The following is a 25972-nucleotide window of genomic DNA, read 5'->3' as shown; positions in this document are numbered from 1 at the left end:
AACCCTGCCCACTCTCTCATTCTCCCTGCCTACCCTCTCATTCTCCCTGCCCACCCTTCACCCCCACCCACGCTCTCATTCCCCCACCCACCCTCTCCTCCTCCCCCGCCCACCCTCTCCTCCTCCCCTGCCCACCCTTCACCCCTGCCCACCCACCCCCCCCTTCTCCCCCACCCACCCACGCTCTCCTCCCCTTGTCCAACCTTCACCTCTGCCCACACTCTCCTCCCCACACCCACCCTCTCCTTCTCCCCCACTCACCCTTCACCCCTTCCTTCTCCCTGCCCACCTTTCACCCTTGATAAAAGCAAAAAACTGCAGATGCTGGAAATCCAAAACAAAAATAAAAATACCTGGAAAAACTCAGCAGGTCTGGCAGCATCTGCGGAGAGGAACACAATTAACGTTTTGAGTCCATATGACTCTTCAACAGAACTAAGTAAAAATAGAAGAGAGGTGAAATATAAGCTGGTTTAAGGGGAGGTGGGACAAGTAGAGCTGGATAGAGGGCCAGTGATAGGTGGAGATAGCCAAAAGATGTCATAGACAAAGGAACAAAGAGGTGTTGAAGGTGGTGATATTATCTAAGGAATGTACTAATTAAGGGTAGAAAGCAGGACAAGCAAGGTACAGTAAGCCCTAATGGGTGTGGAGTGAGGTGAAGGAATCGAAAAAGGCTAAAAGGTAGAGATAAAACAATGGATGGAAATACATTTAAAAATAATGGAAATAGGTGGGAAAAGAAAAATCTATATAAATTGTTGGAAAAAAAGTGGGGGTTGGAAAGGGGGTGGGGATAGAGGAGAGAGTTCATTATCTAAAATTGTTGAACTCAATATTCAGTCCAGAAGGCTGTAAAGTGCCTAGTCAGAAGATGAGGTGCTGTTCCTCCAGTTTGCATTGAGCTTCACTGGAACAATGCAGCAGGCCAAGGACAGACATGTGGGCATGAGAGCAGGGTGGAGTGTTGAAATGGCAAGCAATAGGGAGGTTTGGGTAATGCTTGCGGACAGACCGAAGGTGTTCCGCAAAGCGGTCACCCAGTCTGTGTTTGGTCTCTCCAATGCAGAGGAAACCGCATTGGGAGCAACAAATGCAATAGACTAAATTGAGGAAAGTGCAAGTGAAATGCTGCTTCACTTGAAAGGAGTGTTTGGGCCCTTGGACGGTGAGGAGAGGGGAAGTAAAGGGGCAGGTGTTGTACCTTCTGCGGTTGCATGGGAAGGTGCCGTGGGAGGGGGTTGAGGTCTAGGGGGTGATGGAAGAGTGGACCAGGGTGTCCCGGAGGGAACGATCCCTGTGGAATGCCACCGGGGGGGGTGAAGGGAAGATGTGTTTGGTGGTGGCATCATGCTGGAGTTGGCGGAAATGGCGGAAGATGATCCTTTAAATGCGGAGGCTGGTGAGGACAAGGGGGACACTATCATGTTTCTGGGAGGGAGAGGAAGGTGTGAGGGCAGATGCGTGGGAGATGGACCGGATATAGTTGAGGGCCCTGTCAAGCACCGTGGGTGGAAAACCTCGGTTAAGGAAGAAGGAAGACAAGTCAGAGGAACTGTTTTTGAAAGTGGCATCATCGGAACAGATGCGATGGAGGCGAAGGAACTGAGAGAATAGGATGGAGTCCTTACAGGAAGCAGGGTGTGAGGAGCTGTAGTCGAAGTAGCTGTGGGAGTTGGTAGGCTTGTAATGGATATTGGTGGACAGTCTATCACCAGAAATTGAGACAGAGAGGTCAAGGAAGGGAAGGGAAGTGTCAGAGATGGACCATGTGAAAATGATGGAGGGGTGGAAATTGGAAGCAAAATGAATAAATTCTTCCAGGTCCATACAAGAGCATGAAGCAGTACCGAAGCAATCATCGAAGTACCGGAGAAAGAGTTGTGGGAGGGGGCCGGAGTAGGACTGGAACAAGGAGTGTTCCCCATACCCCATAAAGAGACAGGCATAGCTGGGGCCCATGCAGGTACCCATAGCCACACCTTTTATTTGGAGGAAGTGAGAGCAGTTTAAGGAGAAAAATTGTTCAGTGAGAGAACAAGTTCAGCCAGATGGAGGAGAGTAGTGGTAGATGGGGATTGTTCGGGCCTCTTCACCCTTGCCCCCCCTCTCCCCTGCCCCCCCCCTTTACCTCTACCCACCCTCTCCTTCTCTCCTCCCCCCATCCATCCACCCTTCTCCCATGTCCACCTCCTCCACCCATCCCTTCCCATGTTACCCCTCCCCCCTCCCATCTCCTCCTTATCCACCCTCTTATTCTCTCTCTCTCTCTCCCCTGCCACACCGTCCCCCATGTTACCCACTTCCTCCCCTCGCCCACCTCCCCCTTTACCCTCACCCCCAACCACACTCTTTCTCTCTCCCCCCACCACTTGATGCCGATCAATTTCCTTTAACCTCACGCGCTGCTAACGGTCGCCTCCCCGCGCCGCGCCGCGCCGCGCCTCCCAGTCCCCACGCGACGCGCCTCCAATCGGATTTCCCGGCGCCGGCTCGAGACATTTTTTTTTCCCCTCTCGTCCTTTTCCGAGACAAGAGGTGAAGTAGAAAAACAACTTTGCTCACAGTGAACGACCCGAGGGAAGGCAACGGGATAGGAAAATCCCACCCCGACCGGAGAAACGCACGACCAGTCCGAGACCGCGGAGGCTCAAAACCGCCATTTCGGACCGTCATATATATATATATATATATATTTTTTGGAGAGAGGAGAAAATTAAAAGAGAAATTGGGAAATTCAGAACTTCCTGAATCCGATGTAAGAAAAGCCCTTCTGTCGCTCGTTTTCAATACAGTGATCGAATTTTCATGCTTATTTTGTACGGAGGCTTTAGTTATTCAGCAAAGTTTTTTAAAAAAAAATGAATAACGGCGCAATTGGAGAATATTTATAATTAATCACAGACTGGGATGCGTATTCCCAAAATTGTGATGGTTACCTGTTTTGTTTAATTTAAGAAGTAATCAGGTGCGTCTATAAGATGACAAACTTGAAGGGAAGATTTTGTAGGTTTTATTTGTTTTTTTTTTCCGCACAATTTTTGACACGAACATGAATTCCGTTTTCCTGTTACCGGACAAGCTGTGGCGTCATTCCCTTCCCAATGACCCCGCCTTTGTCCTGATGCCGATTGGCGGTTGGCTTTCCCGGGGGCGGTCCCCAGACGCGGATATCAACGCCTGGTTGGATGGTTCGGCTGTCAGTCAGTTGGAAGGCCGCATTTGTTCAGAGGAGCCGCGGGGGTGTGGGGGGGGGGACTTTCACCAGAAGTTTATACAGGGGGTGAAAAAGTTGAGTTAAAGGGCTAGTTCTTCGCACGCGAGACGGGAATAAACAACAAAAAAGAAAGGGGAGGGGGCTCTATCAACTACCCGAATTGTATCTACAGGTAACTCTTGGGCAGAAGTTACAGAAACTTGATGTCCGGTATATTTTTTACAAAAAAATAGCTTTGATTACTCGTATTTGCAATAGATCTGGGTGGGGGGGGGGGGGGTGGGGAAAGAGATTTGGCGAACTATTACGGTCAAAACTATTCAACCAGTCGTAGAAAAACGTTTTGAGTTAGGGATACAGATTGTCATTTACCGTGCTGATTATAAATGGGCAGTATCAGTGAGTAATTTCATAAATCAGATCGGCACTGAAATAGGATTTGACTACGGAATAACTGCATTTTGGTGAGCGCGCTTAGTGCAGCAATAGAGATCGCAGAGGGTCAGATTCGTTTCGGATGGTCAGATTATAGATGGGGAAAATTTGTTAACATGTTGGTATTCGCCAACCTAGATGCTGACCATAGGGAACAAGCAGATCAGGGCCAACACTGGAAGCAACCATTTTTATAATAATTTATAATCTGCTGGCAAAATCGGTCTTAACGCTTTCTGACCGAGTTCTTTTTGTACAAACCGAACCGAACTTTTTTTTTTAGTGAAACGCAACTCTGGAAGGAACCGACTTTATTATAAATGGTGTAAGAATCTGTTCTGCACTTACTGCTCTCGGTTGAATGCATGTGTCAGTAACGCGCTGAATTGTACCTATCAAATGTTAAACACGTGCTTTGAGTGATTTATGTAATGTTTAACTTCGTATAGGTACGATATATTCGAGTTAAGGTAGATTTTATAGCTGGTTGTAGAATTCATTGAAATATGCGTGTGTTCGGGAGTTAATACGAATAATAATTATCAAAGCTTCTGACCATTAATACAGTTTATTTAGAATTAGCCATTTCATACTTCTAATTAGACCACAAGATTCTGCTGTAAGAATATTATTTTGCTTCAGTTGGCGGAGCCTTTGCCCTTGGATTCAGAAAATTGTGGGCTCTTAAACCACGCCACCAGTTGTTCACATAATCTAAGGTGATAAAGCGTTGAACTATCTGAACTGTCTGAACTATCCTCCTTTCCGATCCTCCTTTCCGATAATAGGTTAAACCCTATTTGGCTGTTCCGCTGGTACACGAAAAGACCCCTTTGCCGCCTTTGAAAGAAGAATAGGGTGTTCTCTTGATTTTCTGGCTAAACTTTTGAATTAATTTAATTCATATTGTTGTTGGTGAGATTTTGCTTTGGGTTTGCATAATCACTTCTTTGTATGTGAAATGAAGAGATGCGATAAATTACAAGTTTTTCTTTCAGCAGTATACCGCAATATATTTATCCATTTGTTTATAATCCTCACATCTGTTAAAAAAAATTCTTTTCCAGGGAATCAAATGTATCCTTTTTATAGAAAAAAATTATTTCGGGCCGCGATATTTGAGTTTCTCGTTCCATATTTTACTGACATGTTCAATAGTTAAGCTGTTGAATAGATTGACTTTCGTGAAAACATCCGGCAAATAAGTAACATACGAGCTTATAAAATGATGTTAGAAAATAATCCCAGACTCATTAATAAAAAGTAAAGAAACAAAACGTTATGGCTACGGGTCACTCATGTTTTTTTTTAATATTAGACTTCTGATTTTGTAAAGTTTGACTGCTTATTGAACTCCCCCAGAGATGTAGTTAATGAATGTTAATGATTGACATCAGATTAAAAAGATGAAAGGGACAAAAATTTTATTTTTTGTGACAAGTGAATTGCATTTTTACTTTTCTGATAGACTCTAACACACCTCAAGGCTGGATTTGTGGAGTACCGTCTTCCATTTCGAGATTTTTCCTAAACCCGATTTACAACAAATTTCTCTTCTACCTGGAAAAGAACAGTTTCTGGTGTATCAACTCCTAGACACAGGATAGAAGAACCATTCATCAGAAAAAATAAAACCATGGAGGCAATTCTACCAATAGTCATATTAGTAATTTTTGGACCACAGATACAAGCAGGTAAATTCATGAAATATTTGTATTAGTCAATGTGAGCAAACATCTTTGTAATTATACATGCACCAAACGAATGGTCATCAGTGGAATAGATGGGCATTAGATTTGATGAAACTGCATTCTAAAATCTCAGCTTTCACTATTTGAAGTTCTTAAATAGACAAGTAAATATATAAAGGAGATGTTGTGTATGACATTTCAAGAATGTTTTGAAGATGGACTTTTCAATTTTCCACTTAAGGAACCGGAGATGGTAAGAATTTTTATATCAAAATACCCTCATCAATGGCATCTTTCCATCTATAAAAATGATGGAAATTAAATTTGTTGCAGGTGTATAGATATTAAAATATGGTTAAACTTTAAACGTATTGAGGTATTAAATAGATCATCCTTTGAATGATTTTTGTTAGTCTGCTTTTGGTTTCCTTTTAAAGTGGATAAATTGAGAGTACCCTTCCTAATATAGTTCAAAAGTTTTTAGTGATATTTTATGACACCTACTGTGCAACTTTGCATTACAACACTATTTTCTGAATCTTGAAGTACAGGAAAGTTTTAACATTAACAATTAACTTAAAAATTTGTCCTTGTCTTGCAAATAGATTAGGCAGTCAGCCGTTTCTTGGTTAAATGGGTAGCACTTTCACTGCTGAGTCAGATTGTTGAGAGTCCAAGCCCTACTACAGAAACTTGGGCACATAATCTAGGCTGTGTTTCAATGTTATACCTGAAGGAATGCTGCGTTGATGAGATATTAAAAAAGTCTTTGGTCTGTCCGCAAACATGACCAAGACCTTGCTGTCGCTTGCCGTTTCAACACACCATCCTGCTCTCATGCTCACATGTCTGTCCTTGGCCTGCTGCAATGTTCCAGTGAAGCTCAACACAAACTGGAGGAACAGCACCTCATCTTCCGATAAGGCACTTTACAGCATTCCGGACTTAACATTGAGTTCAACAACTTCAGACCATGAGCTCTCTCTGTCCTCACTGCCTTTTTATCCCCTTCTTTTCAATATTCATTTTTATATTTTAAATTTTTTCACATTTTTATTTATTTTCATTTTTATTCATTGTTTTATCCCCACCTTTTATCCTATTTTTGATATTTTCTCCTTACCACCCAGAAGGGCCACCTGTTACTTGTTCATGTTGTTCCTTTCAGAGTGTTTACCCTTGTCCTGCTATTATCACATTCTGCTTTCTTCCCTTAATGCCACTATCAGCACCTCCTTTAGCCCTTACCATTAGCACCCCCTTTGTCCTTTTGTTCATGACATCTTTGTCAATCTCTGCTTTGCCATCTATCTCTGGCCTTCTATCCAGCTTCACCTGCTCCACCCGCCCCACCTTAAACAGCATAAATTTCATCACACTTTTATTTCTCTTTAGCTCTGAAGAGGGAATCATACGTGCTTGAAACATTAACTCTGTTTTTCTCTCCACAGATGCTGTTAGACTGTTAGACCTGCTTAGTTTTTCCAGCATTTTCTGTTTTTGTTTCAGATTCCCAGTATCTGCCGTATTTTGCTTTTATTTTAAACTAAGGCTGTTGCCTTAGAAGGACATGAAACATTCCCGCAAAAATTATCAGGGAATTCTGATGACTTGGCCAACGTATATCACCAAAAGCAGATTATCTGGTCATAAAAGTTATTGCTGTTTTTGGGACCTTGTTATGTACAAATTGGCATCCACATTGTTATGTACAAATTGGCATCCACATTACTTATATTACAGTAATGACTGCAGTGTAAATGTACTTAATTGGCTGGGATTTGATTTCTCAAATATTCTTTAATATCATGTAATATTTGTTTTAAACAAAATACACATTGGAAATTGTTTTATCCAACAAATGCATCGTGAAAGGACTTCCAACAATCAGTGAATCTTGCTGTCAATTGATAAAATAAATGCAGAACAGACAAGTTTTTGTCAATGCTACATTTATTGCCCATGCCCAGTTGCCTTGACAATATGGTAGGACTTCTTTAACCACTTTCTCGGGCTTGCTAGATCATTAGACATAACACAACAAAAACAAAAAATGCTGGAAAAACTCAGCAGGTCTGACAGCATCTGTGGAGAGAAAGACAGAGCTAATGTTTCGAGTCCATGTGACTCTTTAGAGCTAAAGAGAAGAGAAAACGTGGTGAAATTTATTTAAGGGGGATGTTTAAGGGGGGTGGAGCAGGTGAGGCTGGATAGAAGGCCAGCGATAAGTGGAGGCAAAGGAGCGATTGCCAAAAATGTCATAGACAAAAGGTCAAAGGGGTGTTGATGGTGGTGGTACTGGCTAAAGGAGGTGCTAATGGTGACATTAAGGTTAGAAAGCAGAATGTGATAATAGCTGAACAAGGGTAAGCACTCTGGAAAGAACAACATGAGCAAGTGACAGATGGCCCGAGTGGGGGTGGGGGAGGGAGGGGACGGTGGTGGGAAAAAAGATTGAAAATAGGCTAAAAAGTGGGGATAAAACAATGAACAAAAATGAAAATAGATAAAAAAAAAATACAAATAAGCGGAAAAAAATTAATATTGAAAAAAGGGGATACAAAAGAGGTGAGGATGGAGGTGAGGTGCTTTCTATTTTTAATGTCACCATTAGCATCTCCTTTAGCCATCACCAACATCAATACCCCTTTTTGACCTTTTGTTTATGACACCTTTGGCAATCTCTCCTTTGCCTCTACCTATCGTTGACTTTCTAACCAGCCTCACCTGCTCCACCCTCCTTAAACTTCTATAAATTTCACCACCTTTTTACTTCTCTTAGCTCTGAAGAAGAATCATACAGACTCGAAACATTAACTCTGTCTTTCTCTCCACAGATGCTGTCAGACCTACAGAGTTTTTCCAGCATTTTTTGTTTTTGTTTCAGATTTCCAGCATCTACAGTATTTTGTCTTTATTAGACCATTAGATATGTCTGATATATCTCGGGGCGGGGAGATCCAGAGATGCAGGCTAATCCTCTGGGGATACAGATTCAAATCTCACTATGGCAGCTGGTGAAGTATCAATTAAATTAATAGAATCTGGAATTGTAAATTAGCCCATGGTGACCATGAAACTATAGATTGTTGTAAAAAACCATCTGGTTCACAAGTGCCCTTTACGGAAGGAAATCTGCCATTCTTAGAGAGCCTGACCTACATGTGACTCCAGATCCACAGTAATGTGGTTGATTCTTATCTGAACTCTGAAATAGCTTAGCACACCACTCAGCTCAAGGGCGTAAGGATAAGCAACAAATGCTGACCTTGGTAGTGGTGGCATATTCCTTTCTGCAAAAGACATTAGTGGAGTAGTTGGGTTTTTGTAACAATCTGCCAACTTTCTTGGTCATCCTTTCTGATGCCAGCCCATTAAATACTAGAATTCAGTTCTAATTTCATATTTTACAATGAAAGTTGTAGCAAATAATTTTTGCTATAACTATTAGCAAATCATTGAGTTCACATCTCTGGGTTACTAGTATGGCATTGTAACAATGCCTCTTCCCAATGTGTATTTATAATTTTATATATTTTTACACAGTCAGAGGAATTTAACAAGAAACAGGCCAACATTAATGATCTTCATATTATTTAGAAATGTTTTAAAGGGTTATGCTGTTCAATAAGTAAAGAATTGGTCAGGTTGCATGGGTTGAAGCCAACAGATTTCCACTTGATACGGCATCTAGCCACTGACAATGGAATAAGTATCTTCATCCATCCCTCTGAGCCATAAATCAGTGATAATTCAGAACCCATATAATTTTACAAAGTTACAATTTTTTTAAAGAGCTTAAACAAATCATAACAGTAACCTCAGAAAATGGGCTACTCTGTTGACAATGAAATTTATCCTGTGTGTGGCTAAATCATACAAACCCAGAAAGATATTCAGTTTATACTATGTCTGTACTCTGTCAATTGACTTCAACCAGGCTACAAGTGGATTTGGCATCCCTGGCTTTCTGGCTCCTGATCTCTATTCTGACAATCCCAACTGGAAGTGCACATGTATAGGCATCGGGCGAGGACAAGATTAGGCTTGGCCTATGCCGGCTGTAATTGAATAACCCACCTGCGATTATGCATAAATAATAGTCACTTTTTTTATTCCATCATGGGGTGTGAACATTGCTGGCATCCCTAATCGTCTTTGAGAAGTCGTCTTGAAAAGCTACGATCCATGTAATAAGGTGCACCTTAAGTGCTGTTAAGGAAGAGCGTTTTGGGGTTTTGACCCAGCGACAGTCAAAAGGAAAGAAGATATGCTTCCTAGTCACTTAAAGAGGAACTTGCAGATGGTGTTGTTCCCATGTCTGCTGCTCTTGACCTAGGTGGTAGAGATTATGAGTATGGAGCATGCTGTTGAAGGAGTCTCGACAAGTTGTTGCAGTGCATTTTGTAGATGGTACATAGTGCTGTTACTACATACTGGTTGGTGGAGGGAGTAGTGTTTAAGGCGGTGGAAAGGGTGACAATCAAGCAGGCTGCTCTGTCCTGGATAGTGTCGAGCTCTTAAAGCGTTATTGGAGCATCGGGGATTCAGGAGGTGAGCTACTTGCCAGAATTCCCAAGCCCTGACCTGCTCTTGTAGCCACAGCATTTATATGGCTTGTCCAGCGAAGATACTGGTCAATGGTAACTCCCAGAGATGTTGATGGTGAGGGAGTTGGCAATGGTAATGCGATTGAAGGTCAAGAGGAGATGGTTTAATTCTCTCTTTTTGGAGATGGTCATTGCCTAGCACTTGTGTGATGTGAAGCCTGAAAGTTGCCCTGGTCTTGCTGCATGCGGGCATGACTGCTTGAGTATCTGAGGTTGCAAATGGTGCTGAGCACTGTGCAATTATCAGCGGACACTTCTGATCTTATGTTGGAGGGAAGGTCATTTAAACAGCTGAAGATGTTTTGGCCTAGGACAGTACCCTGCAGAACTCCTGCAGTGATGCCCTGGAGCTGAAATGATTGGCCTACAACTCTTACAATCATATTACTTGAATGAGATAGCTGAAAAAGGGCTCAGTGCTTGTGGAACTGGACCACAGCAAAGATGTAAGGCATTCAGGAGAGAAGGGGAGAAAATTGGAGCATTGTAAATAAAGTTGGCATGCTGCAGGCATGTAGAGATACTTAGGAATATCATGTTGTGGCAATAACTGAGATCTGTCTCAAAAAAAGGGCAAGACTGGATATTAAAAATTCCTGGATAATGGGTATTTAGGAAAGATTGAGAAGAAAATAAAGGAGGAAGGTTGGCAGTTTTAATGAAAGAAAGGAACAAAGATTTGCATTTATATAGTGTTTTTCCCAACCACTGGCTGTCTCAAAGCCCTTTATGACTGATGAAGTACTTTGAGAGCAGTCAGCCAATATATGCACAGCAAACTCTTACAAGCAGCAATCTAATAAGGACTAGATAATGTTTTTTTTTGTCTGATGTTGATTGATGAATAAATATTGGCTAGGACACTGGGGATGGCTCCCCCGTACTTTTTCAAAATAGTGTTGTGGGATCTTTTATATCCACCTGAGCAGGCAGTTAGGGCTTCGACTTAATGTTTAATCTGAAATATGGTATCTCTGACTGAACCAAACTGGAGTGTTCGCCTTAATTTTTGTATTCAAGTCTTAGTATGGGACTTGAAAGGAAACCTTATGATTCAGAGGCAAGAGGCATATGTGTGATACTCAAAGGGAAATATTACATTGCTGTGGAGAGAAGATTTTGTAGAGGGAGGGGTCATAGAATCCATTTGGTTAAAGCTAAGAAACACTAGGGGTACCATTCCACTGCTGGGTGTATTATTATAGCCCACCAACTAGTGTGATAGATGCAGAGAAACAAATTTGGAAAAAAATATAAGATGCAAAACTGTAGACTTTAGTTATCCTCATATAGGCTGGTATAGTAATAGTGTAAAGGGCAAAGAGGGGAAAGAGTTCCTGAAGTACGTTCAGGAAAATTTTCTAGATCAGTACGTTTCCAGCCCAATAAGGATGGAAGCAAAGCTGCATCTGGTTCTGGGGAATAAAGTGGATCATGTGGCACTGGAGGAACATTTAGGAGACAACGATCATGGTATCATAAGGTTTAGGTTAGCTTTAGAAAAGGACAAAGCAATCCTGAATAATAATAATTAATTGTGAATGGGCTTTTTTCAGTGTGGTGAGAACAGGAACTGAAATAAAAGATTGGAACAAAGGGCTGCCTTTATAGAGGAGATGTTTCAGGAACATTGGAGATACATTCTTATTAGGGGGAAAGTAGCACAAACAAAGCTAGAGCTTCCTAGATGACAAAAATGATAGAGAGTAAGGCGAAGCAGGAAAAGGGTGCATATCAAAGATACCAGGTTGCTGATACAACTGAGAACCAGTCTGAGTGTGGAAAGTTCAGAGAAGACGTGAAAAAAGGAGAAGCAAAAAGAGCATAGGGGAAGTTAACAAAATGGAATCCATGGGTCTTCCATAGACATGTAGCGTAAGCGGAGTAAAAGGAGTAGTGAGGCCTTCATTATTCATTCCATGGTGTTTGGTGAAAAGATTTTTAAAAATTCCCCTTTTACGTGATGTTTCTCCAAATGTTTTTATCAATTAGAAGAGGAGAAAACATCGCACTTTTTCAAATTTATTACCACAAGAATGTTACCATTACTGTGTCAGCCAATGTTTGTATACAAGTGTGAAAACATTATTTGCGTCCCCTTGATGGTCAGCATTCTAGTCAAGTGAAATTTTAGCATTTACTTAATTTATTAATCGTGAATTTCTTGTGCATGTCATAATAAAAATGTTTTGACTTGACTATAGATCGGATCTGGCAGTCATTTAGCCTTCCAGTTGCTTCTTAGGGGAATTTAACCTAATTCAGCAGTTGTAATATCACAGCCAACTAACACACGCTAAAGACGAATGAAGATAAAAATCTTTCTGTGTAGCCAGTTGGGAGACATTTTGGTGCTGCTTGTTGCCAGCCAGTCTCGCCTTGTTTTTTTTCAGTTTTATATTTACATATCTTGTTGTGGTTCACACCCTTGTGACTTGTTTAATGCCACAGTCAGCACTGCCCACTTATCTGATAGCTGTTTAATACTGGTGCGGGATCACTTTCCTGTAAACTTAAAAGATAGCAATGCTATTATGCCATGCTTAGTCGTTCTTATTTCTTTAAGTCAGATTTGGAAGCATTCTTGGATTTTGTTCATAAGTTCCAGTTTACTCAAATTTACCTTTTACTTAGCTGCATTAGAATAGAATACAGTAATGGGGGGAGATGTTGGTAAGCATTGCACCTGTTTTTCACATATAAAACTTAACAGTGGGATGGCCTGCACCCAATCTGCATTGTCATTGGGTCTCTCTGCCAACTGCATGAGACCCATTATTTAGACAGTTTTTAAAATTCACTCATGGGATGTGGGCAGTGTGGGCTAGGGCAGCATTTATTGCCCATCCCTAATTGCCCTTGAGAAGATGGGGGTGAGCTGCCTTCTTGAACCGCTGCAGTCCATGTGGTGTAGTACATGTTAGGAAATAGAGATAGGTTAAGAAAGTTATATTTGTATTTGTGGTGTTAGGAATGAGTTTTAGCTTTAAAGTTTAAGCTTGATTTGTATTTCTGTGTCTCTGTGTTAAGAAAGGTCAAATGGAGTTTTAGTTTTACTTTACAAAGAGTGCTTGCATTTTTAATAAGGAGTTTACAACTCCTATAAGGTAAAGATAAACAGTAGAAAAACAGTGCTGTTGCCTAGCAACAGGGGCCAGATAGGCAGGTTCCTCCCACAGACATACACAAAGAAGAAGAAAGACAGCAGTTTTGATTTGGAAGCTGTTGGAGTTCAGCTGGCTTTGGAGCTGTTGCCAGGAGAGACTGGAGCAAAGGGAACAGATAGAAGCACCAAGTTAAAGAAAAACCCCAGAAATCCAGGAGAGTGGAAGGTGGGGAAGGCCCAAAGGAGACCTTGTAGTCAAAGGAAGGACGGGAACCTAGAAGAAGGTCCTGTTAAGCGAAGTTAAGAGTGAGGGGCAGAGAGAAAGGCTCCAAGCTTCAGGTATAAACAGACAGAAGCTTTAGAAAGCAGATTTAAAGAGAGACCAGCTTGCAAGAAGGTTCAAAGAGATAACTGAAGGTCTGTAATTCTTTGCTATGGGAATGTGAAGCAGTGGTGGTACTTTTAAGGCTGAGTTGGTGAGAGAGAATGCTTGGAAGACAGCTTGAATGCATGTGGTGACCCAGGGAAGAGGAACATCAGAAGGAGAGTTTGAAATCTTGGGGGTGAACCTTTGCGGAAGGCAGCTGAGAGAAAGTGTTGGTTTGGGACGAGATTCCAACGTGAGGTCTTGGAGAGTGGAGATTGGAAACCCTCATGTGAAGGACGGAATTTAGTGAGACTGGTTGGCTCACAGTGTGACAGTCGCATGAGAGGAGTTGAGGAGAGATCCATAGCATCTGAGTGAGTTGGCATCAGTAACTTGAGGTCAGAGTGTGGTGTGTCTGACCACAGGGTGCCATAGTTTTACATGGACTGGGTACTTACTCTGTACATTAAAGTATAAGATAGCTTTTGTGACTTGTGTTATCCTTGCAAATCTGTATATATCTGTAAAGGTATAGTTGTGGGTGAAGGAGTATTGTAATATAGTTCATCTTGTTGAATAAATGTTTTGTTCTTTCGTAAAAAGTTCATCAGCTGACTCCTGTGACTCTGTTCATCCACATATTTAAATAAACAAATAAAAATTAGAACCTATCAGGCTGGGTTCCATCCTGAGATCAGGTTTCTCCAGGGGTAATCTCAGCTGGGGATCATAACTGTACACCCACCGTGCTGTTAGGGAGGGAGTTCCAGGATTTTGACTCAGTGACAGTGAAGGAATATATTTCCAAGTCAGGATGGTGATTAGCGTGGAGGGGAACTTCCAGGTGGTGGTGTTCCCATGTGTCTGCTGCCCTTGTCCTTCTAAATGGTAATGGGCATGGGTTTGGAAGATGCTGTCTAAGGAGTCTTGTTGAGTTTCTGCAGTGCATCCTGTTGATGGTACACATTCTTGTCACTATGCATTGGTGGTGGAGGGAATGAATGTTTGTGGATGGAATGTTATTTAAGGGGGTTGCTTTGTCTTGGATGGTGTGAAGCTTCTTGTGTTGTTGGAGCTGCACTCATCCAAGCAAGTGGAGAGTATTCCGTCACATTCCTGACCTGTGCCTTGTAGATGGTGGACAGGCTTTGGGTTGTCAGGAGGTGAATTACTTGTCACAGGATTCCTAGCTCTTTGTAGTCACAATATTTATGTGGCTAGTCCCGTTCAGTTTCCACTCAATGGCAACCCCAGGACATTGATAGAGAGGGATTCAGCGATGGTAATGCCATTGAATGTCAGGGGTGGTCACCTAAATCAGGTGTGGGGACCTCTTGAATATTTTATCCATGAGCTTAATCCTTGGTATAGGACCCCCTTTCAAAATTGGTCACTGGGGCAGGTGTAAGGCAGGTGTCGTTGAGCCCTGAGGACTAATTTCTATCCTAGGAACAGGAGTTGGCCATTCAGCCCATTGAACTTGTTCTATGTGAGATCATAGATGGTCTGTATTGTAACACCATCCACGGCCTTTGCTCTATATCCCTTAATATCTTTGACTAGCAAATATCTGTCAATCTTAGATTTAAAATTATTAATTGAGCTATCATCACCTGCTTTTTGTGGGAGAGAATTCCACACACTTTTTACCAATCTTTTCATGAAGTGTTTCCTAATTTTGCTCTTAAATGGCCTGACCTCTGATTTTGAGGCTATGTCACTTTGTTCCAGGCTTTTCCCCCAACAGTGGAAAAGTTTTCCCTCCATCTACCCTATCAATTCCTTTCAAAATCCTAAAACCACAAGCAAATCACCCATTAATTTTCTATATTCCAGGGAATCCATGTCTGGCTTGCTTACTCTTGCCTCACAATTTAACCCTTGGAGCCCTACTAATGCTCTGGTGAATCTGCATTGCCCTCCTTCCAAGACCAATATATCCTTTGTGGTGCCTGGACTGTATACAGTGCTCCAATGTAGGCTAATCAAAGCTTTGTGTAGCTGTAGCAAAACTTTTTTCCCTTTTTATATTATAACCTTCTAGTTATAAAGACCAACATTCCATTGGCTTTTTAGATTACCTTTATACCTGACTACTATATTTTAGTGATCAGCATACATTGACCCTTAAATTTCTTTTATCTCCATTAGATCATAAGATCATAAGACATAGGAGCAGAAATTAGGCCATTTGGCCCATCGAGTCTGCTCCGCCATTCAATCATGGCTGATAAGTTTCTCAACCCCATTCTCCCGCCTTCTCCCCGTAACCTTTGATCCCCTTACCAATCAAGAACCTATCTATCTCGGTCTCAAATACACTCAATGACCTGGCCTCCACATCCATAGATTCACCACTCTCTGGCTAAAGAAGTTTCTCCTCATCTCTGTTCTGAAAGGTCTTCCCTTTACTCTGAGGCTGTGCCCTCGGGTCCTAGTCTCTCCTACTAATGGAAACATCTTCCCCACATCCACTCTATCCAGGCCTTTCAGTATTCTGTAAGTTTCAATCAGATCCCCCCTCATCCTTCTAAACTCCATCGAGTATAGACCCAGAGTTCTCAAACGTTCCTCATACGTTATGCCTTTCATTCCTGGGATCATTCTCGTGAACCTCCTCTGGACCCTCTCCAGGGCCAGCACATCCTTCCTGAGATTCGGGGCCCAGAATTGCGCACAATATTCTAAATGTGGTCTGACCAGAGCCTTATAAAGCCTCAGCAGCATATCCCTGCTTTTATATTCTAGTCCTCTCAAAATAAATGCCAACATTGCATTTGCCTTCCTAATTACCGCGTCAACCTGCAAGTTAACCTTAAAAGAATCCTGGAGTATGACTCCCAAGTCCCTTTGCACTCCAGATTTTTGAATTCTCTCCCCATTTAGAAAATAGTCTATGCCTCTATTCTTCCTACCAAAGTGCATGACCTCACACTTGCCCACATTGTATTCCATCTGCCACTTGTTTGCCCATTTTCCTAACCTGTCCAAATCCTTCTGCAGCCTCCCCGCCTCCTCAATACTACTTGTCCCTCCACCTATCTTTGTATCATCTGCAAACTTAGCCAGGATCCCCTCAGTTCCTTCATCTAGATCATTAAAGTATAAAGTGAAAAGTTGTGTTCCCAACACTGACCCCTGTGGAACTCCACTAGTCACTAGCTGCCATCCTGAGAAGGACCCCCTTATCCCCACTCTCTGCCTCCTGCCAGACAGCCAATCTTCTATCCATGCTAGTACCTTGCCTTTAACACCATGGGCTCTTATCTTACTGAGCAGCCTCCTGTGTGGCACCTTGTCAAAGGCCTTCTGGAAGTCCAAGTAGATAACATCCATTGGCTCTCCTTTGTCTAACCTACTCATTACCTCCTCAAAGAATTCTAACAGATTTGTCAGGCATGACCTCCCCTTGATGAAACCATGCTGACTTTGCCTAGCTTTTCTCAATTTAAATAATACTCTGATCTATCCTTTCTTGATCCAAAATGGGTGAACTGTCACTTAGCTGTGTTGAAATCAGTCTGCTGCAGTTTCACCTGCACTTAAAACTATCAATACCTCTATTTTTATGCTGTTGTTTATGCCATTTACTACTTCACAAATCTGTGGCATCGGCAAATTTGGATGCATGGCTAACTTATGTTATCTAAGTCATTAATAAATATATTGAATAGTTGAGGCTTCAGCAAAGATCATTGTGGGATACTTTCTTTGATTTCAAGTACATACCTGTTATCCCTAGTCTGTCTTCTACTGCCAAACCAATTTCCCAATCAATGATTTGTGTTCAATTCCATGAGCTTTAATTTAAGCTAACAGCTACCTTCTTGAATGCTTTGTGAAAGGCCACATCCATGGACATTCCCCCAATTGCTACTTGAGGTACTCTCTCAGTGTGTTAGATAATACCTACCCTTTACAAATCCATGTTGGCTCTAATCAACTCAAATTTCTCTTCAGTGCTCAGTCAGTTGGTTCTGAATATATTGGTTTGTATTAAGCTAAATTCTCTTTTGACCGCATCCCACTGTTCATCTTTAATTTTACTTGATAATTTTGACCAGTTCGCTGTCATCAGTCTCTATCTCATCCTGTTAAAGTTAGCCATTCCAAAGATCTAATATCATAGTAATTGTGTTAAGTTTCTTCTTTTCAAACCTAACAGTGAATTTGATCATATTATGATCACTGATAAATATTCTTTCATTGTTAGATTATTAACTAATTTTGGCTCATTATTCATTACTAAATTTAGCATGATATGTCTTCTGGACTTTTGCATCAGGCGTATGATGCCTCCACAGCGCCAAGTCCTGGGCACATGGCAGGCCTTGAATAATTTTTACTCTGTAGAATTTTACAGCATAGAAAAAGATCCTTTGACCCATCATGTCTGCACCAGCTTTGCCCTTTATCTAGAAACGTTTATTTTTAAAAATGTGTATTGATATTAGAAGTTTACAGTAACAAAGAAAACTAATAAAATTGAGAAAAAAACATTTAACCCATTTCAGGTCTGTAGGTTATCAGTGAATAATTCTTAATTGTAATCCAGCAGCCACTTGGATTTATATTAAACTTCTAAAATGAAAAAATATTCTAAGGTGCTAGTTTGGCAAATCTGTTTGCCATTTATGCACAGTAAGTTCCATAACATTTAAGCAAAAACTGTGGGTGTTGGAAATCTGAAATAATACATAAAATTGAAACATTCAGCTGGTCAGTCAACATCCATTTATACCTGAAACATGAACTTATCTGACCCTTTCACAAATACTGACAGCAGAATATTTCCAGCACGTTGCATTGTTTCCTGCAATAGTTAATCTGATTTGGTTGAACTGTCACCAAATGAGAGTAATGAAGTTGGAGACTCTTTGTTTTGACCTGGTATTATGCACGGTCCTGTCCGGCAGAGAAGGTGAGCTGTTGACTGTCTGTTGAAAAGGTAATTGGAGACCTGTGGAGCTTGTCTAAATATTGCATATGGTGTTAGGAAATAGAGACAATTTAAGTAAGCTATATTTGTATTTGTGGATGTTGGGAATAAGTTTTATCTTTGATGTTTAAGCTTGATTTGTATTTCTGTATCTGTGAGTTTTAGTTTCATTTTAAAATGTGCCTGCATTTCTAATGAGAGTTTTATGACTGTGGTAGCTAAGTTAAACAAACAAAAGTAGAGAGACTGGGCTGTAATCTAGCAACAGCAGTCTAGAGAGGCAGGTCCCTCTGAGATACACACACAAAACTAAAGAAACAGGTTTGGAGTTCAGTTTGAAGTCAGGAATCCAGAGAGACTGGACACTGGAAGAGGGAACTGCAGAGTGAGAGCAGATTTCCCAAAAGAATCTAAAGGTCCCAAGGCCAAAAGGAGTGAGACAGAAACAGGGGAAAGCCCCAAGCAGACCTTCTAGTCAAAGGAAGGACAGGAACTTGAAAAAGGTCCTTTTTTAAAAATATTCATTCATGGGAAGTGGTCTTCGCTGGCTGGACCAGCATTTATTACCCATTTCTTGTTGCTCTTGAGAAGGTGGTGGTGAGCTGCCTTCATGAACCTCTGCGGCCATTGTGGTGTACATACACCCACAGTGCTGTTAAGAAGGGAGTTCCAGGATTTTGACCCAGTAACAGTAAAGGAATGGTGATATATTTCTAAATCAGGATAGTGAGTGACTTGGATGGGAACTTCCAGGTGGTGGTGTTCGCATCTATCTGCTGCCCTTGTCCTTTTAGATGGTAGTGGCTGTGGGTTTGGAAGATGCTGTCTAAGGAGCCTTGGTAAATTCTTGCAGTGCATCTTGTAGATGGCACACACTGCTGCTACAATGGTGGAGGTGTGAATGTTTGTGGATATGGAGCTAATCAAGCGGGCTGCTTTGTCCTGGGCAATATCAAGCTTCTTGAGTGCTGTGGGAGCTGCACTCATCTGAGCATGTTGGGAGTATTCCATCACACATGATTTGTGCCCTGTGGATGGTGGACAGGCTTCGGGGAGTCAGTAGATGAGTTACTTATTGCAGGATTCGTAGCCTCTGACAAGCTCTTTGTAGCCACAGTATTTACATAGCTAGTCCAGTTCAGTTTCTTTTCAATGGTAAACCCCCAGGATGTTGATAATGGGGGATTCAGTGATGGTAATGCCATTGAACGTCAAGGGGTAAAGGTTAGATTCTCTCTTGTTGAGATGGTCGTTGCCTGATACTTGTGTGGCGTGAATATGACTTGCCACTTGTCAGCCCAAGCCTGAATAGTGCCCAGGTCTTGCTGCATTTGGGCATGTACTGCTTCAGTTAATGAAGTTAAAAGTGAGGGGCAGTGAGAGAGACCCCAAGCTTCAGATTTAAAGAGACAAAAGCTGCAGGAAGCAGGTTTAAAGCAAGAACAGCTTGCATGAGGCCAGAAGGTACAGAGAGACAGCTGAAGGTCTGTAACTCTTTGCTGTAGGCATGTGAAGCAGTGGTGTACTGTTGACGGCTGAGTCAGTGAGAGAGAGTGTGTGGAAGATAGCTTGAATGTATGTGGTGACTCGGGAGAGGAACATTGGAAGGAGAGTTTGAAACCCTGGAGGTGAACCCTTATGGAAGGAATCTGAGAGAAAGTGTTGGTTTGGGAGAAGATTCCAAGGCGAGTTCTTGGAAAGTGGAGATTGGGAATCCTCGTGTGAAAGATGGAGTGCAGTGAAATAGGTTGGATCATGGTGTGACAAGCGTCTGGGGGAAGTTGCGGAGAGATCCATAGCATTTGTTTGAAGTGGAATCTGTCACTTGATTTTCAGAGTGTGGTGTGTCTGACCACAGGTTGCCTATTCTATATTTAACCCCTAGCACCTTATTTGTGAGGGTTAAAAATAAAGACAATATATTACTCTCTACTTGACACTGCACTCTTGTGGCCATAATTTTAACTCCTAGGTTTGGGAGGTCTGTGAGACTTGAGCTGGAGGCAGGCAAGCCTTGTAAGTATTTAAAATTAACTGTCCAATGATGTCATTTGGACTCTATAAGTAGACTTTTGCACAGTCCCATGTAGGAGCATGCCCAGATGAGATAAGTTATTTTAACTTTTTTGGGTTTCCCTATGGGCCAGGAGGAGCAGAAGTGTTCCCCTGTGCTCTACAGGGAAACCATGGGCCTGCACTGGGCTTTCCTTCCTCCAGTTTTAATCCCTGACTGCAATCCTGCCACAGGTTAAAATTGGGGCTTTAAAGAACTTGGGACACAACAGAGAGATGGACTGAGAATGAGAAGTACAGGTCAAGAAAGTTACAGAACAATAGGAGGCAAACCAAGAACTAGCTCACCCAACGTTATTGTGCGCCTGACATGCTCGAGCATAAAACAGCCCCCGATGACATCGGGTGAGTGGCCCGATGTCATTGTGCACTTGGGTGACATTTTGGTTAACGGGCCCGCACTAAACTCGGAAGCGTGCTTGCCAACAATTAAGAGGGCTATTAAGCCCATTAATGGTGCAGCTAACTGGGATTTTTCACTGCCTGTCCAACGTTACAGTTGGCGGGCAGGTCAATCGGCCAGGTGGCCTTTGTACTTTTCAGGAAACCTCACCCAAGGGCGGGATGAAGTTTCCATGATTAAATGAAATAATAAAAATCTATGCTCAGAATTTTTATAATGTCTATGCTCAGGTGACTTCTTTTGTTGCATGGACATTTTGTTTTACCGGATTTAAAAAGCTTTATTTGATACTTCTGCAGTCTTCAGCTCCCAGAGGCAGCTCTCTGCCTTCAGGGAGCTTTCTGTCAGCACTCCCCCACGCCTGCGCTGACTTCAGCGCTCATCTTCCTCCCGCCTCCAACCTTTCGGCACCGCTGATCGTATCAGTGCATGCTTCTCGCTATCTGGCCGTTAATTGCCCCGTTTCCCAGCCGTGCCTGCCCACCGAACTCATAATTCTGGCCTAGGAATACTTATGAGCAAATGGGGTGAAAAAATGCAAAAGCATTTAGTAATTTTGAAAATATTGAATTAAAACTTACATTTACACTGTCCCATGTCATTGTAAATTGAACTCATGTCTGATTCGTCGATCTTCCTTCTCTTTCAACTTTTCTCCTGTTACATGGGTAACAATATTGGTTGACCACCCTTCTCCATCTCCGTTTGAATCAACCATTGTTTTTGGATTTGGCAGGCAGTTTTTACAGCTGGATGCCCTTCTGGTGCGAATCCTTTTGTGGCCAACAAGTCCACGAGTGGGATTCGATCTTCGAGCATTCTGGCTCAGAGGAAGGGGTGCTACCGCCTGAACCACAAGACCAATCACCATGTTTATTTTGTCCATATGGAAGAAAAATAAGTTCATACTGAGGGTGCAGATAAAAGTGCTGATTGAGCTGATTTCATCTTTTATTAAATCACAATCAGCAACTGCCATACTTGGTTATTATCTATGTTCAGCTGAAATGATTTGTTTCTCGTTTTGATCACGATCCACTCCAGGGAGGTCTCCTAAAAGCCACTAGTGAACATTCTGCAAAATTCTTCACGCCCTATTAAATTCCTTGGAAAAAAATGTGAATCCCAAAAGAATATATTTAGTTTGAGGAAATGATCTCAATATTCCCAGAATGAGATTCAGTTAGATTGTTCAACGAGTACCCGCTGTTCTATTTACTACTCTGTACATTAACTTGGAGATTCGGCACTTAGGATAATGCACACTAACAGGCAGGGTGGGGAGGTGGTGGTGGTGGAGGGTTCGGGTGATAGAAATCTAAAGAGAAAAGTTGAAGTATTGGGACAGTATTGTGATGTTGGTAAAGACAAGCAGAGTGGGACAGGAAGAGGCAGAGGTTTCAACAAAAAATGTACAACCTCAAATAAGGTAATTGCAGTGAATAGAAGTAAAAAAATGAAATTAAAGGTTCTTTACCTGAATCCATGAAACATCTACAATAAGATAGATGAATTAGTGGCACAAATAGAGGTAAATGAGTTAGATCTAATCGCCATTCCAAAAACATAGTTACAAGGTGATCAAGGTTGGGAAATAAATATTTCAGGGTATGCAATATTTTGGAACAACAGACAAATTGGCAAGAATGGTTTAGAAGATGAGTTTATAGAATGTTTTCATAACAGTTTCCTGAAGCAGTACATAGTGGAACTGAGTAGGGCCAAAGCTATCTTAGATCTAATATTGTGTAATGAAGCAGGGTTAATTAGTAATGTCATAGTAAAAGATCGTGTGGGAAATAGTGACCACAATACCATTCAATTCCATGTTAAGTTTGAAAGTGATATATTCCAAACGCAAACAAAAATATTAAACTTAAACAAAGCCAATTACATAGATATGAGGGGAGAACTGGGTAAATAGACTAAAAGGTATGGAGGTAAATGAACAGTGGGAAATATTTAAAGAAACAATTTAAAATGCATTCCATTGAAGAATAAAAACTCAAGAAGAAGAAGGGGCTTACAATGTTGCAAAAAACAGTAGCAGGCCTGAGATATAGGAATGTTTTAGAAACCAGCAAAGGGCCACCAAAAAGTTGAAAAAATAGAATATATGAGTAAACTAGCCAGAAATATAAAATCAGATTGTAAGAGCTTTTTTCAGTATATAAAAAGGAAGACAGTAGCTAAAGTAAATGTTGGTCCCTTAGAAGCAGGGGCAGGAGAAATTATCATGGGAAATGAGGACGTGGTGGAGGCATTGAAGAAATATTTTGTGCCTGTCTTCACAGTAAAAGACACAAGTTCCAAACCAGAAATTGATGATAACCTAGGGGCTGAAAAGAGTGAGGAAATTAGGGAAATTAATATCAGCAGCAATAAAGTATTGGAGGAACTTAAGCAAGTAAAATCTGACAAATCCTTGGGATCTGATGGTCCACATCCTCGGGTTCTAAAAGAGAGACCTGTAGAGATAGTAAATGTGCTAGCTATGATTTTCCAGAATTCCTTAGATTCAGGAATGGTCCTACTAGATTGGAAGTTGGCAAATGTTACATCACTTTTCAAGAAAGGAGGAAGGGAGAAAGAAAGCAGTGAACTACAGGCCAATTAGCCTAACATCAGTTGTTGAGAAGATGTTGGAATCTATTATTAAGGAAGTCTTAACAATGCATTTAGAAAAGCAGAATATAGTTATAACAAGTCAACGTGGTGTTATTAAAGGGAAATACTGTTTTACAAATTTATTAGAGGTTTTTGAGGAAGAAACTAGTAAGATAGATAAAAGGGAACCAGTAGATATAGTATACCTAGATTTCCAAAGGCACTCTAAGTGCCGGACAAAAGGTTAATAGTCTAAATAAGGGCTCATGGAGTTGGGGGGAATATATTAGCAAGGATAGAGGATTGGTGAACAGATAGAAAACAGAATGGGCATAAACGGGGCATTTTCAAGTTGACAGGCAGTGAATAGTGGATGTTGCAAGGATCAATGCTGGGGCTTCAGCTATTCACAAACTATATTAATGACTTGGATGAAGAGACAGAGAGCAATGTATCTAAGTTTGCTGATGATACAAAACTACTTGGAAAGGTAAGCTCTGGAGAGGACACAGAGAAGCTACAAAGCAATATAGACAGGTTAGGTGTAAGTGGACAACAAGATGGCAGATGGAGTATAATATAAGGAAATGTGAAGTCATAAGAATAAAAAAGAAGACTTTTTTAAAATGTATGAAACTTGTAAGTGTTGATGTTCAAAGAGACTTGGGTGTACTCCTACAAGAAACGCAGAAAGTTAGCATGAAGCAAGCAATTAAGAAGGCAAATGACATGTTGGCCTTTATTGCAAGGGGATTGGAGTACAAGAATAAAGAAGTCTTGCTCCAGTTGTACAAGGTTTTGGTGAGATTGCATCTGGAGTAGTGTGTGCAGTTTTTGTTCTCCACATTTAAGAAAAGATATACTTGCATTGGAGACCGTACAGCAAAGGTTCACTAAATTGGTCCCTGAGATGAGGGGATTGTCCTATGATGGGAGGCTGTGTAACTTGGACTCATGTTCTCTGGAGTTTAGAAGAATGAGAAGTGATCTCATTGAAACCTACTAAATCCTGAAGGAGCCTGATAGGGTGGATACTGAGAGATTGTTTCCATTGGTTGGGGAATTTAAGACATGGGGGCACAGTCTCTGGATAAAGGGCCAATTGTTTAGAACTGAGGAGGAGAAATTTCTTCACTCAAAGGTTTGTGAATCTTTGTAATTCTCTACCTTAGAGAATTGTGGATGCACCATCATTGAATAATTTAAGGCTGGGATAGACAGATTTTTGGCATCTCAGGGAATTAAGGGATATGGGGAGTGGGTGGGAAAATGGAGTTGAAGCCCAAGATCAGCCATGATCATATTGAATGGCGGAGCGGGCTCGATGGGCCATGTGGGCTACTCCTCCTATTTCTTATGTTCTTACACAAAGAATTTTGAGCTGACCTGTTCCTTGGTGAGGGATATATAATGAGGAGTATTTGATGTTTACCATGGCCTTACCTAGCGATTTTCTTTTTTGACCAGGGCAAAAAATACTTACTGTTTTTAATTTTTAACCTATTTACTAGAGTGTGTCTTTCAATCATGCGTGTAACAAATTAAAAATTGACCTCTTGCTGTTGAGTATGAATAAAATAGTGCTCATCTTCATGGTAGCTTGGAATTGGCTAGAAGGATTATTAATAGCAACAGTGTGCATTTAGATGGCCATCTTTAATATAAGAAAAAAATTCCAGGCATTTCTCAGGGGCATAAGGAAAAAATGAATAGCAAAACAAGGAGAGTGACCAGAAGCTTATTGGAGAGGAAGGTTTTGAGGAAAGATGGTGGGGAAAGATGGAGGGATTTAGGGAGGAATTTCGGAGCATGGAACTCATACAATTGTTAATGGTGAGGTGAAGTGCAGGAGAGGATGTACAAGAGGCAAGAATAGCAGGAGGGGCTGGCAGAGGGGTTGGCACAGTGGTAATATCACTAGACTAGTAATCCAGAGGCCCAGGTTACTGCTCTGGGCCACTGGTTTAAATTCCACATGGTGCTGGTGGGATTTAAATTCAATTAATAAACCTGGAATTAAAAGCTAGTCTCCGTAATGGTGACCATGAAACCATTTTTGATTGTCATAAAAACCCATCTGGTTCACTAGTGTCCTTTTAGGGAAGGAAATCCTTGTCTGGTCGGCTCTTCATGTGACTCCAGACTCACAGCACTGTCGTTGGCTCTTAAATTCCACCTGAAATGGCCTAGCAAGCCACTCAGTTGTATCAAACCACTATGAAGTCTAAAAGGAAGAAACTGGATGGGCCACTCAGCATTGAACTCTGCACTGGAAATGACAATGGCAAAACAAGCCCTGTTGACCTCCTTATTAACATTTGGGGGCTTGTGCCAAAATTGGGAGACCTGTCTCACAGACTAGTTGAGCAACAGCCTGACATGGTCATACTGAATCATGCCCTTACATGCCCAGACAATGTACTGGGCACTACCATCACCAGTCCCACTGGCAGGGCAGACCACCAGAGGTGGAGGCACAAAGGTATACAGATGGGAACAAGTTGCCGTGAGAGTCCTCAACTTT

General features: G+C 41.5%; 1 protein-coding gene across 4 annotated transcripts in view; it reads left to right on the top strand.

Moving 5' to 3' along the window:
* Positions 1 to 2530: 2530 nt before the first annotated feature.
* LOC121281088 (transforming growth factor beta receptor type 3-like) overlaps positions 2531 to 25972 on the top strand; it is a 163882-nt gene continuing 140440 nt past the window's right edge. For 2 of the 4 annotated variants that reach the window (XM_041193747.1, XM_041193744.1), the window contains exons 1-2: positions 3268 to 3389; positions 5121 to 5346. In XM_041193747.1, coding sequence (XP_041049681.1) covers positions 5289 to 5346 — 58 coding nt within the window. In that variant the 5' untranslated portion in view covers positions 3268 to 3389; positions 5121 to 5288. Of the gene's footprint in view, positions 2759 to 3267; positions 3390 to 3935; positions 3978 to 5120; positions 5347 to 25972 lie in introns of those variants that run through there. The other 2 variants (XM_041193746.1, XM_041193745.1) reach the window with 2 other exon arrangements.

Source organism: Carcharodon carcharias, chromosome 8, assembly GCF_017639515.1.
Source record: "Carcharodon carcharias isolate sCarCar2 chromosome 8, sCarCar2.pri, whole genome shotgun sequence".
Lineage (NCBI taxonomy): Eukaryota > Metazoa > Chordata > Chondrichthyes > Lamniformes > Lamnidae > Carcharodon > Carcharodon carcharias.
Note: the sequence above shows the minus strand (reverse complement) of the source record. Positions and strands in the feature narration are given on the sequence as shown.